This window comes from Platalea leucorodia (assembly GCF_965183815.1).
Source record: "Platalea leucorodia genome assembly, chromosome: 1".
NCBI classification, from domain to species: Eukaryota; Metazoa; Chordata; class Aves; order Pelecaniformes; family Threskiornithidae; genus Platalea; species Platalea leucorodia.
The window spans coordinates 48236375-48254933 of NC_138823.1; the positions used below are offsets into that span (position 1 = coordinate 48236375).

The 18559-nt window shown below is 37.6% G+C and overlaps 1 protein-coding gene across 5 annotated transcripts in view; it reads left to right on the forward strand.

Annotated features, from left to right (window-relative positions):
- TRAPPC8 (trafficking protein particle complex subunit 8) overlaps positions 1-17379 on the forward strand; it is a 58394-nt gene extending 41015 nt beyond the window's left edge. The window contains exons 25-30 of one of the 5 annotated variants that reach the window (XM_082325713.1): positions 1671-1856; positions 2437-2538; positions 10562-10609; positions 12065-12210; positions 13789-13878; positions 15954-17379. In XM_082325713.1, the coding sequence (XP_082181839.1) occupies positions 1671-1856; positions 2437-2538; positions 10562-10609; positions 12065-12210; positions 13789-13878; positions 15954-16188 (807 nt within the window). In that variant the 3' untranslated portion in view covers positions 16189-17379. The remainder of the gene's footprint in view (positions 1-1670; positions 1857-2436; positions 2539-10561; positions 10610-12064; positions 12211-13788; positions 13879-15953) is intronic. The other 4 variants (XM_082325711.1, XM_082325714.1, XM_082325712.1 and 1 more) reach the window with 4 other exon arrangements.
- The last annotated feature ends 1180 nt before the right edge of the window (positions 17380-18559 follow it).

The following is an 18559-nucleotide window of genomic DNA, read 5'->3' on the forward strand; positions in this document are numbered from 1 at the left end:
AGGTATCCCTGTCATATGCAAGTACCCCAGTGAAAGTCTTTTTTTAAAATTTAAAGATGTAAACAGTGCTTTCATAGTTGGGAAGTCGAGTTTTGCACGTCAAAAGCTTGGTCTTCTAGGTCAGCTCTCTTTTTTACAAAGAGAAGGTAAGATAGCATAGACTAGTGGATAGTCTGGAATTTTAAGTTCCCAACTCTACAGCTGAACTATTTTGGGAGCACATTGCGATGCTAACTTTTTTGCTAATGTTTTTCCTTCCTTTCCAACTCTTCAGAGCAATTCTTCTGAATATTTCCCAGTCCTCTAGTTTTCTAGTAGAGATGTGTGGATGTCAGATTCTTGTTAAGTTGTGGGTTTTTTAAAGTTATATTTTTACTAATATAAGTTAAAAATTCTAATTACAGCTTATTCTAAAAATAATCTGGAAATCTCTATGGATGTAGGTACCAGAATTTCAAAACTACTAATGTAGGTTGCAGTCAGTTCAAGGACTCTGTTTCTTTGATTTTTTTCTTGAAGTTTAAGATTCTAGACTACTGTGCTCTTTTAATCTTTTTAAGCACACAGGTATTGTCTGAAGAAGAATCCTTTTAGCAAATGATCTTGGTACAGTGAATGCTTTTCCAAAACCTGAGGAAAGTAGGCCACTTGCATCAGATCAGAAATCTACATCAGCATAATGGATTTACTTAACTGAATGTAATTTCTTATTTTATGCTGAGTGTACATTTTCCATATATGTATCCAGCTTTTAAAAGCCAAAGAAAACCTACTTGCTGCCATTTCATTTTATAGGAATATAAATTGAAGTTAGGACTAGAAATCTGAGGTAGATGATCCCTCTTTGCATTTTTAAAGTTGGATGAGCTGCATAAACTTCAGCTTTCTTTTAAGAAAATGTAGTCTAGTGGGGGGGGATGGGGAGTGGGCCCTCCCTTCTAGACAGTTACGTATTGTTGCATTAGCAGAATACTCATACCCAGGGAGACAATTAGCAGCTCTGCAACAGCATATTCTGGAAAGGCTAACGTTTTTGAAAGGGAGGGGTTAGGAAGCTAAAATTTCATACTTATTCTGTTGTCTCCAAGTATCATTCCTGTTGGTCTTAAAACCACTGCTTCCTTATCAAGCTCAGCACAAATGATGACAAACTTGACAAACAGCACAGTACTTCTGGCTGTGCCACTTATACGTGGGGAATATGTTGTGCAATCTAGCTTTGCTGTTGCTGGCAAAATGTATGTTCCTAACTTTTGAAAAATAATTCTAGCTAACCTGAGGAAAATATTAATAAGCAATAATGACTTGTGTGTCAGTTAGTTTGTGAGTTAGTTGGACACTTCAGCTTTGTACACTACACTTGATACATCACAGTAGGCTGTCTGGTGGTAATAATCAAAGCCCTTATTTCCAAGTTTGGTATTTGTAGTTTTAGGCCAATAATCTGTAGCTCTGTTTCCCTATGTTACCTTAGACAGCTTCATTAGGTATGGCTGATCTCTTACAGGGCAAGCACGGAAACCAAGATGTGTGGCATCCTGTAGGTTTGCAAAGGGAAGCGAAGCAAGATAATGGAACTGAAATACTACAGTGATGAGCTCTGTTAGAGTAACTTGTGTCAGCTTACATCCTGTTCTGAGAGCACTCTTTCTTGCTCTTTTTTCTTGCAGATAATAAGTTCAGCCAGCCCTTGTGCAGACTTTTTTTTTCAAAGCTTATCGTCTGAATTTAAAAGAACACATGTGCAATCTCATACTCATGCATCTCAAAGGGCTGTGAAACAATCATTTGATGAGACAGTCAGATTGATACAAAGGTGCAGTGAAGTTGATTTGAACATTGTTGTACTGTGGAAGGTATGTATGGTTGTGGCCTTTGTGGTAATTTGGCCATGAAATGTGACTGTTAGAAAATAATTTAATATGGCATCCTGAACTTTCAAGTGTGCTCTTGCAAACTTTATGGATGAATTTTTTTTCTGGAAACAGGCAAATGCACTAAAATGGTGTCAAGAAGCAAAGACAGTCCTAATAGCTGTGCCTGTTATAAGTCTCCTTAAGTCGTTTTACATTACTCTGGATGCACCCAGTTCATAAGTTCTCTTCTTAGAAGAGAATGTTCTGAAATCTTAAACCAAGAGATTTGTTAATACTTGCTTTTATCATAGAACTGTAAGAGTGACCTGGTCTGCTTTGAAGAAGAGGATTTCATTTACCAGAATGCAAATATTAAGTAGTGGAAATTGGCAGTCTAAACTTCAGCCGTTGTCTGTGCTTGCAAAATTAAAAGCATACACATAAAATAAATGTTGTGCTAGTCTTTAGGTTTTGAACAGTATGTAATCTTCCACTTAAGTTAGGGGAAAGTCAGTAGTTCTGTATTATGAAGCTTATGATAGTTTCTGGTCCACTAATGTCTTTGTATTATGTTCTGTAGGCATATGTTGTGGAAGACAACAAGCAGCTTATTTTGGAGGGCCAGCATCATGTTGCCCTTAATACAGTTGGGAAGGAGGCTTTTTCGTTTCCTCAGAAGCAGGTAATCTAGTGTGAAGTTTTCCTTTACAATTGCTTCTTTCCCAAAATAGGCTTAATATGTTTTCTTGTAAGTAAGTGGAATCACTTTGGGTGCTTTTGTAGAATCTAACATCAGATATGTGTTATTGCTAAATAATTCAGACTTACTTCAACTTTGATTAGTTATCTATATTGAAATAGCTAGGCTCAGTTTAAAGATGAGAAAAGCAATATACAAGTAAGTATACTGCTATGCAGTTGTTGGAGTAAACTGTTCTGTGGTGTTTCAGGGTAGAACTAGGAGCTTATTAATGGTATTAAGCCAAAGTTAACGATTATTTCATAACAAAGTTAATAGTAAAATAGTGGAGTCATTTTTATTGAATGTTACAAAATCAATTTTACAAATTCTACTACTATGCACAACTTTTAAGTGAAGACCTTTAGTGTAAGATGTTAGAGCAGCAGAAACACTGGAGCAGTTATGTTAAAGCAGCAGCAGCTACCCGAACATTCACAAGCCATTCAGGGGGTCACACAGGCACCACCCGAGACTTGGGTGGGACCTGTGCTAGGACACAGGGTCCCTTCGCAGCGGGCAGCTCCACTGAGCTGACTGGTGCCCCTTTTTGACTCCTCGCTCAGACACACACTCACTGTTGGGCGCTTTCTCTCCCCTCGGGCTTGACCCTAGGTTTCCCCAAAGCAGATTCTCTGACATGATGTACGCCAGGTGAATTTGAGCAGTACAGCGATGAAAAACAGCTCGAGCTGGGTGCCTCCAGAGAGGGACCCTGAACAAAGAAATCCCTGGGCAATTATACCCTTACAGTTTAAGTTCCCCTCTCCTCACACAACGGTTTGGTCCAATAGTAATATTTGAGTCTGGGGTCCTCTTGTTCCTTATTGGATCCCTTCTCTTTCTCCATGCAGGACATTCCTTTTCTTAATAGTTGCAGCTTCTGCTGATGGTTGTGGCTACCTTATCTTTCTGGTTTGTACCAGTTCCAGGGCCTTCCTTCATGTAGCTGAGTAGGAATTCAGCATATGGTCAGTGTATCAAGGTGAAAGTTCACAGCTTGCAGTCTAAGGTTTCAACAGGTCTTTGGGTTCTTATTTGCGCTAGAAAGTGATTTTGATCAGTTAATAGCATATTACTTCACTTTGAAGTTTTCTAGCCTGTTTGGTGTTTGAAGAAAATGACATCTGTAAGAAACTGGTGGATGTCTCCTGGTACATGAATTGGTAACAAGTGTGGAAGCTATACATAAGTTTCTTTAAAAACATCTATGCTAGATGCAATTTTTGTGTGTGAAGAAGATTAATGTGCAAAATAAAAAAGAAGAAACAAGCCTTGTACTTGTTTAGTCTTCTGCTGAGCAGTACATTGCTGTCCCTTCTTGCTTTGGTGCCATTCTCGTGATGTTTTTACCAACGTTGCAAACATCATACATAGCTTTTAGTGAGCTCTTACTCAAAGTTGCAGCAAATACTACATTAATTTTGTCAAGAAAACAATATAGGCCAAATGTGTGTTTCTGTACATATCATGCTATAATGTAAATAGTGAATTACTCTGAAGCTGTGCATTTGGCTTTGGTTCATAAGCCTTTAAGTATTTTTACATCATTAAGGTGACTTTTTCCGTTCAGTTTTTGTGCTATGAAATATATGGGAATAGATCGAAAGGGGCATGGAGCTTGAGCTGAACTGGCTGGTGTTCATTGGTACTGAAAAATAGGAAAATTTAAGTTCTAATGTCTGCAGATGATGGTTTTTCACTTAACACCCCCCCATCCCAAGAAAAGCCTTTGCATATGTGGGCTCAAGCTGTGCTGAGCAATATTAGGCTGTATTAGCCTAATGACAGCTGCCCACTCTGATATTATCTTTCTGTCTTAAGGCCTATGTAGAACAGTAGATCACACTGTTGACATCTAAAGTTAGGAGAGAAAACACCGGACTTGTACTTCTGATCTCATTGAGGTCTGGTTCTAGCAAATGGATGGGAAGAGAAGAACTAGGAAGGAATCACATCTGCATCCTAAAATAAACAGACAACTAAATGTGCTAGGGATAGAAATTTACATTTCTTGTTGACTGTGCTGGAACTCGAGTTGTCTGCATAAAATTCAGTTTCAAACTAAAAGAAATTAATCCTGCCACAAAAACCAAGGAGGATCCAGATGTACCCTCAATTTGTTTTGAGGAATACATGCTACTATATTAGCATTGTCTGTCTATAATCTTGTTTCTCATCAGTTATTATTACAACTACATTCAAATAGATGCTACACTGATTATTGTATTCACTTTCTTCAGCATAAGGAACATACTTCCTTTGAAGCATTCTGTACTTTGGCTAGAAGCAAAAACGCATTTGCATTGTGATGCAGTTGAAATCTGGTATAAGAGTAATGGTGATTGTTTTTAATAAATGTGTAAATGCTATGTCCTCATGGTAACCAAAGCCCAGATTTAACTTAGATTTTAAGAGCCTGTAATCTGAGGACTGTTAAGAACTGAGAAATCTCATGTGCTCATGTACTACTGTGGTTTTTGTGGGGTTTTTTTGTTTGTTTTGTGTTTGTTTTTTTTTTAATTGGCACTTTATACTGTGAGGAGAGTAAATAAACTCCTCTGAGATAGGAGGTGAGGTATAACAAATTAAATGATTTGAGACTTTGCAGCAAAAATTCGTTCACTCCACATTTAAGAATTAAAAGAATCCCCAAAATAGGATTAAGTGAGGCTAGGTAGAGAAAATAATGTACTTAACCTATATAAGGATTGTATATTGTCTTTGAATTATCTTGCTCTTGCATTAAAGTTACACAAGCAGTGAAAAGCTTGGGGGAAGAAAATCCCAAACCCAAACATTACTTCTACTTAACACTTTCAGTATATAGTTTTGAGATTTATAATGTAACATTCAGATAGTTTGTCTTATAAATCTGTATTTGTTCTGTAAGTCATAAACAGGGTTGGAAACTCTAGGCTGTTCCTGAATGTCTTGTGCTGACAGTATAGAAGTTAGTTGTTTTCTGTGGTCTAGACAGCAGAGGGAGATGGAGGTGCGTGCTTTGTACTAATGTGTGTTGGTTACCAGTTCTTAAATGATAAAGGGCTGCTCAGATCTGAAAAAATAAATCTATTTGCAGATTCTGAACAGGGTGTCACCTAGGATGCAAGAGTCCGCTCCCTGCATTTCTTGCTCTGTTCTCTTTGTTGCTCTTCTTCAGCAACTTTCTTCTTGACTTGAACAGCTTCTGCTTCATGCTGTGGCAGCCAGCAAAGGAATTTGTATCTGTCTGGCAATACAGCAATTCCCAACCCAGAATAGTCTCCCAATAGACATGGAGAAAACAAGAACAAGATGCCTCTCTGTACCCCCTTCATTTTTTTTTTTTTTTTTAGTGCTCTGAGAAGTGACTCAAATCTTAGCTATTTGTTCATCGTAGTTGTCTGATGAATTCAGCTTGCTTTATATTTTGGTTAAATTCTATGTACTGGTTGGCTTCTGCTGCTTTGTCAATTATGGTATATCTCAGACTAAATCTTTGCCAGCTTTTAAGGATTTAGTTTGGATTTATAGAAGCTTCTAGAGCTGTTCAGGGAAACAAAACTGCAGTAAAGCACTGTAGTAGAAGAGCAGTATATCTGTGTTCATTGGCACTGTTATGTTTCTGAAGTTCTTCCAGCGGTTGTTGATAGACTGGTAGTTGGGTGCACTGATACGAAGTCATCATATGTCTAAGCTAAGCTGTTAGACTGCTGACTGAGATGCAAGGACAGGTGGTTGCTTCTGCTTGGTTCATTGTGGAACACATAATGCACATGACAGGGATGTGGAACAGACAACAGGATGTGATTATTCCTGTACTGCGGCAGCATAGCTTGCCATACCATTTAAAACCTCTGGTTTCTGTAAAAAAAAACAAGATAGTGGGGCTTGGGGGAGGCATAAAATCTTTCTGGGTAAAATTTCTTTATGTACCCCCATAAAAAGAAAGTAAGTAACAGTAAAATTCTGTACAAAATTCACTTGGATGCTCAAATGCATGGGCTTCACTTTCTTCCCATGTCTGTTCAAAACAGAATTATGAATTCTAAACTTTTTTCATTCTAACCAAGACAATGATATCTATGACTCTGAAGCTTACTGGTTTTCTGTCATTGAATACAGATTTTTTTGTTGTTTACACTACAGGGTTTTTTTTATTTGTTTAACTAAATAGCACTGCTTTTGAGCATAGGTTACTGGACACTGTAGACTTACCAGGTGATCTGGTCAACTACTTAAATCTTTATGTTCTAGAAGTTTGGAATCATAACACATAGTATGCTGAATGAATGCTTAAAGAATATTGACTCTGTTAAAGCATTTGTTTCATATAGAAAGCTCTCTGAATAATACGGAAAACATTTATCTTCCTATCCTTTCTCTCACTTGTGTTTTTGGGAAAAAAAAAAAAACCACAAACCAAAAACCTTTTGCTAGAGGTAGGGGAAAAATGCTAAATATAGTTTATTTCCTTGAATCGGAAACACAAAAGGTGCCACCAATTCATATGTTATAGTCACTAGCAACAATATGTGAAGAATAAGTCACATAAGGTGTTAGTAAAGTGAATAGGTCTGAACAGATGTGTTAGCAGTAGCTGTTTGAGTCCAACTAGTGAAAGCCTCACTAATAAAAATTATCTGGGTATTTGTAACTAATAGCTGTTCTTTTTTTTTGATGATACTGCTATGGGTCCTGTTTCTCTTCTGAAACTTGCTTTCAGGAATCAGGTTGTTTTTAACTGAAGGTCAACTTATGATTGCATCTGAAATACAGCTATTCTGTCTCTTGTTCTTGACCTCTCTACCTTAACTTAGTAAGAGGACAAAAACAACAAATACTTTTAAACATCCATTCGCAGTCAGGGCTGTTGATCAGTATTGTTTCTTATCACTGTCTCCCATATTTTTCTAATCGGGTGAATTTAATCCAAAAGATTCCAAAGGAAAAGCACAGTGTAATATGGTGGGATGGAAGTAGTAGCATGGGGCTGGGGCATTTGCCACACTTCTGATTGGCAAAGACTTCTCACTGGTGGAAGGCGAGAAGCAGTCAGGTAGAGGCTTGTCACTTGGGCATGCCGGCACGTTGGGAATAGTGCACCCATACTTCTGAAACACATTAGCATGTGAGTGTAAAGTTACTTTTGACTGAAGTCTAGATGAGACAAAGTATTACGAGTGCGTCTTAGATCACACATACTTTTTTTAAGATACCATCCCCATTTACAGCCCTCTGTTTTCATTGTGAAGTAGTCTTGTAATGCACGAAGTGGATACCTTCCAAACAGAATTAATCCAGATGTGCTCCAGGACTGCACATGATGTGCTTCTGGGCGTCTCGTTCAGTCCTGTGGATTAGACCAGTGCTAGCCCAAAGTAAAAATCTGTAAAATGTATACAGCATGGATGCAGGCATTTTGGCAGTGTTTGACTTCAGAGATGATAATTTTTGGTAACACTGCTTCTTAATATAGATGCAACTTAGTGAGGCAGCAACAGTTTGGTTGGAAGTAGGAATTTTTGAAAGGTAGGAGGGGGTAGGGTTTAAGTAATTTTATTTTTCCTAACAGTGAATTACTGGAAGAGACATCTTGTGCTAGTTCAGAATTTTTTTTTTTTTTTTTACAGAATTGTGGGAAGGGGTACTTGAATCAAACACAGATTGTTGGAATGGATTTAAGACTTTCCTTAAACCAGATTGGTGGAAGGAAAGCAAAATTCTTAAGGGTAAATAAACATCAAGAGCTGAAGTGTACATTTTTCACTCTGTTGTATCAAGTAATGTTACCAGTTACTGTTCCGGTTTGGGAGGACCGGCTTATGTTACTGTCATGAATGAAATATTCCAAATAGCTGAAAAACTGTATCTCCTCCTTTACCCATTGATGGACTAAAATGCTGATGATAATATTTGTGTTTTCAAATGCATTGTTACTGGTGTCTTAGTAAAATACTGTTCCTGGAGTAGTCATTTCTATAGTTAGGAGATAAAATGCATATAGATGATTCATATGGTGAAGGAAACCAACTTAAAACTGAGGTTTTAAAAATGCGAGTTCTCTGATCTAAAATAGGAAAGGGAGGAAGACATATCACTTAGGATCTCACTTTGTTTCGCTCTTATTCTGTTGCTTTCATATATTCTGCTTTTACTTATGCTTAGCGTTGTTCAAGAGTTTCCTATTTAGGTTTTCTTCTGTGCTGTGCGTATTGATCCCGTGTACTTGCCCGAGCATGTTAATAATCCTTTTGGCTATGTGTAACTTGTGATTTGTGGGGCAAATATGCTGAATTGCCATAGAACTTGGAAATCAAATTGTGGTGTTCAAATTTTTCTGGTGTGTTTAAGAGTACATTGACCCAGAAGATTGTTTTTGAAATTGAAAACTTTAAGTTGTGTAACATTACGTAGAAAAATCCTTTAAAATGACTGCATGTGAAGATACCATCACTTCCATTCATCTGATGGAAAGGAAGAACTTCTCTATTTGAAAGCGCACTCTAAGATTAAGGAATGTATTCTGGGCGGACCTATTGCATCTATCAGATAATGCAAAGGATGCTTTGAGTGGTGTGAATTTTGAGTCTTCCAACTTCTAGCTTAGTACAGCTGCAGGAGATACCTAAAACCAGTGTGAATGACTAATAGGCCATTTCAGAAGTATAAGTAGGGATAATATGTAACTTTGTTTCAAAGTAGCAAAACATCACACTCTAAAGGTTCTGGCTTTTTTGTAACTACTGAATAAGTGAAGATGTTGAGGTTATTCTACTTGGAACAGCAAGCTTGTGTCTAGTTTTAAGTATATTTGTTTGAAGCTGGCCTTTGTAGATGGCTTTGAGCAGCAAAAAGCTTTCTAAAAATAGAAGCAACTTTCCTAGCACCAATTGCACAGTTTGCAGCTCTTGGAAGGTAACTGTGGGAGCAGTGTGGTTCTGCTGCTACTGCCTGTTGTGTGTTTCTAGTCAAAACCCAAAAAGCTTAAAAATGCAGCTATAAAATTTAAAACAATAACAAAAGAACACGTCCCCCCACCCCCCCAGTGTACCAAACGTTTCTTATGATGAAGTCTCTTCCAGTCAAGCTTATCTGTACCTCTACCAGTATGTACGGATGAGACCTTCACATTACACCTTTATCCTTTTTTAAAGGAAGTATCTTAACCATTGTTGTGGCCTTTCTGTATGCAATATATGGTGCTTGCTGTCTACTGGAGCCCATGGTGCTTCTGGAGGCTTTGCAAGGAACCGTAATGGGTCAACAAGCAGACTTTAGGTGTCAGGCTTTTGGTTTTGCCTTTAAAAAGGCAATACTCCATTTGGGCTGGTATCTAGGATTTCAGCAACAGAATACCACCTGTTTAATTCTTGGTTTTGTTTTACTTTGTTTCTAAATGTAAAGAATCAAAAGTCTTGAGGCTATTATCTGCTTGGTGCGTATTCTTGTAGGGAGGGTACAGGTGCCCAAGTAGGTATGGGCATCTTTTTTTGTAGCCTTGATCCAATTTCCCAACCTCCAGAGTAGGGCAGGAGTTTAATGCATCCTTAAACTTTGCACTTCTTACTAGCTGTCTCTAGGTAGCTCCCTGATCTGTATGCACATCTTCTTGGTTACCATCTGGAAGTGTTTAATTCTCTCCTGAAGCTTTAGGTAAGAGAATAATGTATTAAATGTCATGTCTTAGCCTTTCTTCTAGGTGCACAGTTACAAAAAAACTAGACTTTGAGCAGCTGAACTTGGAGACACAGATGTCTTTTCTGAATCTGACACCCAGAGGCTGGCTGGGATTAAGGTTTAGCTCTGTGATGGTAAATGGTTAATCTTGCTGCTTTCCAGTCCTTCAATAGAGGTGTAATATTAGAACTAAAGGTTTGAAATATTAATGGCACTCTGCACTTTCACCAGTAAATGTTCCTGCTGCATTTCGTGATGTTCTTGTCTGTTTGTAGAGATAAACCTTCGTATTTGTCTTTTGTAGGGTTTTAAAAAAATACTCGGGAATTCTGATTGGGAGGACTTGGAACAGGTAATTGACTCTAGGGCAAACTACAGTGTGTAGGATATTGATATGTGGTTGAAGAGGGCATCGAATAACTGGTTGGACTGTAATTTGAGGGGAAAGACCAATTTAAATGAAAATCTATAATCTCATCTCTGGAGGCCAGTGTGTTTCATGCTGTCACTTTTCATCAAGTTAGATACCAATAGGGTAGAGTAGAAATACCAGATTAATTCATTGCTTAAAATATATTTCATTGTTGCAGTGAAATATCTTTCTTCTTCTCAAATTACTTTAAAAAAAAAAACAAAAACAAAAACCACCTCCTCTTCCTTTCAAGAGGAAAGAGTTGAAGCTTGATAAAACATTTGATGTCTTCCTGGTATTACCAGCACAGGCAAACAGTGACGGAGATGTTTGTACCTATTGCAGACTGCCCAGTGTGTCTGTTACTTTGAGTCAGGTTTTGTTGCCCATAATATTTCTTTTCAACTTAGGTACAATCCATAACCCTTAAACAAAAAGTATTACTTTGTTACACTGTACTGACTTACTGGTGGCTTTTTAAAATCTTCCTTCACCTGCTTTTAATAGTTAGTCACACTTATTGCTGCAAATTCTTTTTTTTTTTTTTTCTTCTAAAGGTGGACTTTCTGCAGAATAGATTCATAAGGGAATAATGAAAGGCAGCCTCTTCCCAAATAAATCCTGTTTGCAAAACAGATTAGATGATGTTGGACAGAGTTACAGCAGCGCTGTAATGCTGGACCAAATGCAGCCCGATTGCCTCATTTGGTGTTGCATCTTTCTGTATCATCTGATTTATTCTGCTTCAGAGATTGATTCTGCCCACAGGGTTAGGATGAATCCTAAGTAGTGTGTCAGTGCTTGACTTGGGCTTTCAGCTGGGGACAAAGGTAACTTTTGTATCTGCAAGAGCTTGCTGTACAATTTTTAAGATACTCGGCATTAGTAAATCCTTCTGTCATTGTTAGCATGTTCCTATAAACTTCCGTTTGCTTTAGTTTGGTTCTGTTTCGGGAAACTTGGGTATTGGCTTTCCTGTTGTGAACTTCCCAAGGCAGGTGATGGATTTTTTTTTTTTTTTAGGTACAGCTGCTGAATAGGGAACTGTGTAAATGCTGTCCCTTTTTCTTAGAAACAAAACAAAACCAAACAGTACCAAACCACTGCAACAATAGCATGCTTTTGTGAAACTTGCACAGATACTGTTTTCACAAGCAGCTGTGAAATCTCTGTCTCAAAAGATGGTAACAGATAAATTGTATCAATTCTCCCTCTAGCATGCTTAAATACAAAACACTTTGGAAAAAACTGTAAGCTTCATGATGCTGTAGACTTACTTCCCTGGAGTTAGAGTTCATAATGGAAAATTGTAGCTTCTGTGACTGGATTTCTTGTGTTGTGTTGCGCAGTAACTTATGTAAATGTTTTAAATGTCATTCTGAATTTGTGTTTCAGGAATTACCAGAAACAGTTCTCTTAAAGTTTTTTCGACCAGAAAACACACCAGTACCTGCAAGACCAACACCAGAGCAGCTTTCTAATCTTATCAAGACAAGTCTTCATTATCCAGAGTCTTTCAATCATTCTTTTCATCAAAAAAGGTTCGTGCAACATTTTATTTAGAAACTTTGAAATATTGTTAATTTGATATAAATCCTGGTGAGAGATACTATGTGGGTTATGATACAAAAGTTTGTCTGGTATGCAAGGGTGAAATCTTGCTCCACTCTTAAACTCACTGCTTCAGAATTGTGTAGGTAAAATGAAAGTTTCATGTAGAGAAACAGGCTGTAATACCACAGTTCAGTTTTTAGTGTTAACTAGTAATGTTATCAAACTTACTGAAAGAAAAATAAATACTCTCTGCCTTTGTGTTTGTTTCTGGTGTCAGAGTAAACAGTGTGACTACTTTGAGGAGCTAGGCAGAAAGTAAGTGGTACTTTTTAAGTCAAAAGAGCTGCTATGTCTACAGCATCTGACTTGCCAAGATTAGCTGAACATGGTTCTGATTTATGTCAGAAGGAAAGGTGGTAAGTTTACACTGGGGCTTGCCTCCTGGAAGAGTATCAGAATTAACCTCTGTCAAAAAGCAGACTGCTAGAGTGAATTAGATGGAGTCTGTAAAATCCAGGAGTCTTTCAAAGTTAAAATGATCTGAACAAAGCCCTCTGGATTCATTTCCAGGTATGAAATGAATTGTGCTTGAAACATAAAGGTACTTATTTAGGTTTGAGTTGTTTTATCTGAGAACTTACTGTGTTTATACTTTTTTCCTAAAGTTCCAGTTAATATAACTAAGTTGCCAAAAGAAAGGGATTTCTTTCTTTATAAAATCTAACCTTTAGATGTTTTATAAAGTGACGAGTTTTAATGACAGTTACGAAGCATACATTATTCCAGTAACAAGTTCATATCTTACTCATTATAGTTGTTAATTGTTCTTTTCTTGTTGGTCAAGTTTAGGATATTTAAACTGTTAAGCAATGGCAAGGAATTCCAGCGACACAAATGACTTGTGTACATAGAGCTGTTTCATCTGCTGTAGTTTGTGTCCCTGCCTGTGAATATCTTGGTCTTTCTTGCTGCAGCATTATTTATAAAAACAATCGTACTAATTGCGAACAAGCAGAATGTCAACTAACTGTATTAGTTTTATTCAGGGTAAAGGCTTAAATTAACACCAAATGCATATGTGCTGTCTGTTCCATTTGAGCACTGTTCTGGCTAAAACTTTAGTCCAGATGCCAGCAATTCTTCTACAGGAGATAGCGCAGAAGAAAAGTATCTAGACAAAGTGTGCTATACACTGGTTCAGAGAGTAGCATAGTGGACCATGTTATCCCATTCTGAAGTGTCTCTTATCATAACAGTGGATTTCCTGTACACTGAAGTATTATTTATGCTTTTGATACTCTTTCTCAGCTGGACGAAGGAAGGTGGTAACTTCATTTGGCTTAACTGAGCCAATACCATTTGCCTCAACTAATAGCTTTTATTATAGGAAACTCTAGTCAATGGAAGTGATTATATTGCTATGTATACTGTCTGAATGTTGCATAATAGACAACTACATGTTAATTCTATATTACTTGAATTTTATTTTAACTATTAAAGAGCATAATTAAGACTATCCAGACTAAGACTTTTTTCCTTTACTATGGAACCATTTCTCTTTGCAGCCTCTGTTTGGTACCTGTCACTCTCCTACTTTCTAATTGTTCCCAGGCCGTTGTAGATGTAATGATTGATTTGCGGCATAAAACTACAAGGTAATGTGTGAATGTTAATAAAACAGTATTTCTGAGAATGCTTCCTAGTTTTGGGGAATCTTGTAGTGTTTTAACCATATTGAAAAGCTAGAATAGGATTTTTTCAACAGTGGCTTCTTTGAAATGAAAGGTGCTAAAGGCTTCATACAGTCAAATGGGAGTCTTCAGTCAGTGCTCAATTTTACTTTGCTTCTGACTATTGCTAAGACAGGACCTTGAGTTGTGACTCTCAAATAGTTAAACGCTGCACTTTTCTAGGAAAATGGAAATGCTTTTGAACTAGTGAAATACAAGCTTTAGCAACCTTACTTTATTAAACGTATGTTGTTGGGTTTTCATTTTAAAAATCAAGTAATTTGTAGAAAACAACTTTTGAAGTTTAAACTTCTTCCTGCAATTTGGTGTAGTATAAAATGTCATAGAACCTTAGGTCTTTTTAAGACTTCCCCAGGTTTATCAGCTGATTCTTATGACTGGCTTTTTGCTTAGAACTGTAGTATTGTGTGTGAAAATATTAGCACTGAGGAAACATTTTGTCAATTGTTTCTAAAAGTTTTACTAAGGATTCTGTGGGAGAGAGAGAATTCAGTACCATGATATACCATTGTTAATTCTCCCACTTCTGTTAAAAGAAGGCAATTTAACTCACTTACTATTTGGGTGCCGCCACCTCTCCCCTGCCCCCCCCCCCCGTAGACTTAATGCTGCTTGATCTGCTTACCACAAAATAGGCTTTGTGGAATCCTTGACTGAATATTCTTGGTGGGGGGGAAGGCAGATTGTGAAGGACATTGAGGTGGGCTTAGTTATGGGGAACATTTGCTTCTTGCCAACAGTCTGTCCAGGCAAGTAAGAAATTAAAAGCCCAGGGCCCGGTTCAGAAATAGAGGACAGAAGACTTCAGTCTGTTTTATTTACCAGTTAAGATTAGGAAGCTATTAACTGATCTGGTGTGTTTTCCCAAGATGGTCACATTTTGTAACAGTGTTGTAAGACATGTCTTTGAAAGGATAATATAGTCATGTGCCTTGAAACTTCCTAAAAACAAACAAAAAAACAAACACACCTCCCACCCCTAAAACAGCGTATTAATGCAATGTACCTGTGTTGGCTATTTCTGTGTGACGTGCATTCTGATTTAACTCTATTTCATGGGACAGGCCCAAGAATGCCTTATATAAGAATTCCAAAAACTGTGACAATTTGGATCTTGTTACTACCTCTATTGTTAGTGTTACCTGTCGGTTATATAAAAAGCTGGGAATACACTGGAATTCATCATTCTACATATATGTATAATTAATGTTCTATATGTAATGTACAGTATATTGGAAACTAAAGAAATGTTTTAAAGGTTTGTGCTGATTCGTCTGAGCCAAGGGGGAGAGCCCCTGTAAAGGAGTGTGTTAAGTGTGAGTCAAAGAACACTAAAAAGTATTTGTCAAGAAGTAAGGACCTGGAGTTAAATTGAGCTAATGGGTGGAAACAGGGATCCATAGAGATACCCAAGGGTACCTCAGGTACTCTGTCTCAGACTGTGTGTATGTTTGTGGGGATGGGTGTTTGTGGATGTAGAGGTAGTAGGAAAGAGGACATATAGGCATGACCTGTTTTTCTGAAGCTACACTTAGCATTGTGATAAAATGTTAAGCACAGTTCTGTCTATACCTATGATTGCAGCTAGCTTTGTCTTGCTAGAAAAACTTCAGTATCTTAAAGGTAAGGTGGGGGGCTGTATGGGAAACAAAGCATGATGCGTTTGGGGAAGGCAGTGACTTAAGGGAAATTATTGTAGGCAGGCAGTCAAAAAGACTCAGCAATTTTCAAGTCAGCAAAGATGACTGACAGTGGGCACTATCACATCCAAAGACTGCCAGAATAGTAACTTAAGTTTCCAGTTCCTGGTTTTTGAAAAGAAGCTTTCAGACAGCATAAACAAGCAATCTCTTTGTAAGGGGCCAGTGATGGACACGCAGTGCATTCTGAAATCTTGGGGAAACCTGAGGTTGAGGGAATCATGTAAACTGGTACGTATGCTTCAAATACAGAGAAATAACTGTTACCTTCTTTTCCAGCCCAGAAGCACTGGAAATCCATGGATCTTTTACATGGCTTGGGCAAACACAGTACAAGCTTCAACTTAAAAGCCAGGAGGTCTGTAGCTTACAGCTGAAAGCTTGCTTCGTTCATACAGGTGTCTATAATCTTGGAACCCCAAGAGTATTTGCCAAGCTAGCGGACCAAGTTACATTGTTTGAAACGAGTCAGCAGAACTCCATGCCTGCACTGATTATTATCAATAATATCTGACCACTTCCTGGAAAAAAAAAATCACACTAAAAGACAAAATAAATGGGATTCTTTTCTTATATCGCTGGTTGACATTTTGCTGCAGTTTTTGGAAATAGCACCTCAAGCATCTAACTTGTTACTAAAGATTGTGTAGGAAAGAAAATAGCAAAATATTCAGACTACTTGTCAATTTGTTTCTCAATGCAACGCACGTTGGACTGAAAATACGTTTATCCTTTTATAATGTATTTCTTCTCTGGTAATTAAGATATTCATAACACAAAATACTCTAACTCCAAATCTGAACATACTTGTATGTCCTATGCCCTGTCAAAAATGCAGCTTGACCGCTGTTACAACTTCCAGCATGGTGTGTTTAATATTTGTGGCTGTATTAGGATATGGTTCAGGAAGAAACCCTCGTTGGCTTTTTCCTGTCTGAAGCCATTAGTCATGATAAATCCCAACCTTACTGTGAAGTTCAATAAGGTGTCTGAAAACCATTTCTGTTTCTTGGTTCTTTAGTTGAAAATTTTGTTTTGAGTTTTCATGTTTATGGAAACCAGTGACCTTTCAAGGTTTACATACAAGTCCCACGTAAGGTGTTTAAAAAATAATTTCTTCAACCAGTTTGAGTATTTTCTCATTCATCTCAACACAGAATGCACTATTTCACAACCATGAGATTGTCATTTAAATTGTCACTTGCTTTATTATGTAACTATAACTATTGATCTGTTTTAAAAAAATCTACTCAAGATTTTCAAGAAATGTATTATATTTATAACAAATGTACTGTAAATAGAATAAAACATACACCATATTCACTGTATGGACTTGTGGCCCTTTTTTTTTTTCTTCCTTTTCATACAGCTGTAGCAATCTACAGGTGCTGATACCATATATATATTCTGTACTGTCTTCATTCTGGCCCTCTTTGCTCAGGTGACGTTCCTGTCCTGTTGCCACGTGCAGTGTTGGTGTACCGTGAAACTTGTAGTGGCTGCTGTATTTGCCTTTTGAGTTCTTATCCAGTGTTCCCAGGCACAACACAGAATTCAGCGGTCTGGGAAATCTCAGTTACTTGCTATGTGTTGGGGATTTTTAATTTGAGTAATAGCTGTTGAATGTAGGGAAGGGTGTGTGAAGCAATCAAGTGCAGCAAAACCAGCTAGGAGTTACGGGTTATGGTTTGTGATGGGTTAGCTGAGTACAAGGAAAATTGAGCACCTAAAGAAACCCAAGACTTCTGACAGTCTGCTCGATCTTGTGGCTGAAGGAGATTTCTTCATAGGACGACACTGGCTTATGAAACAGTACATCTGCCTTCAGATGCATATTTTTCTTTTTAGACAAGGTTTCCAATTTTACTTGTATGCACTACAACTGTATGACTGTCTCCAGGTCTCAAAACTTCCTGAAGAGTCTTAGAACCCATTGACAGCACATGACCTTTTGCAGTCATACTTAATATAACTGTGGATCGTGTGATTTATCGACAGAATACTTGAGTATTATTTAACAATAAATACATTGCTTCTGGGGGTGAGGGTTTTTTCTGCTGTTGGGCAGATTGGAAGATGACTCTTTCTAAATGATTCTTGGCATTGTGGCCTTATGCTGTGTCACCAATCCTTTTTCCATCTTGGCACTCTTTTAAGGAAAGAGAATTCATTATTGATGCTGTTCAGCTATCCAGCTGTAGGCCACAGTGTTCTAAGTCATGGTTGGTGTATTTTTAAGACTTCTTCAAGTACTCAAATAGCACAAGTCACATTATTCTGATAGAGGATGTTTCCACAAGATTTTTGTGAGGTGTGGGTCAGAAGTATAACTGCTTTTTTCAGCCTGTCAGAAGAAACTGGTAAGAAATGGTATCTCCTGTGATTTGGAAGTTGCACTCTTGTAAAGAGCGGGTTTGACTACCAGTACAGAAACTTCCAGGCTGTGCTGTCCTGGTGACTGGTGTATTACTTGTTAGTGATCCTAACTTTTGGATTAAGTAAACCAACACTTGCCACTTCTGTTAGTGCTCATCTAGGTAAAAAAAAACTGTGATAAGACATGTTATATAGCTTGGCTTGAAGGAAATACTGTGTTGAGACTGAACCCTTCAGGTCTCTGAGAATGTCTATAGAGTTATGGTGAGCTAATGATGTGGAAAGCAGCTAAAAGAGCTGGAGTAGTGTTTTATTCAGCATGGGTAAAATTAGCAGCCTCTTCAATATGCAGTTTTGTGTATCTAGTAATGAATTTTTTTGTATGTATGCCAAGTATTCCCAAAGTGTTCTTGAAAATGCAAAGTTCAGGAGGATAGGCTGTCAACCCTATAAATAAGCCGGATTTTGATTTTGCTGTAGACGCAGTATCATGTAGCTAAAAAAAAAAC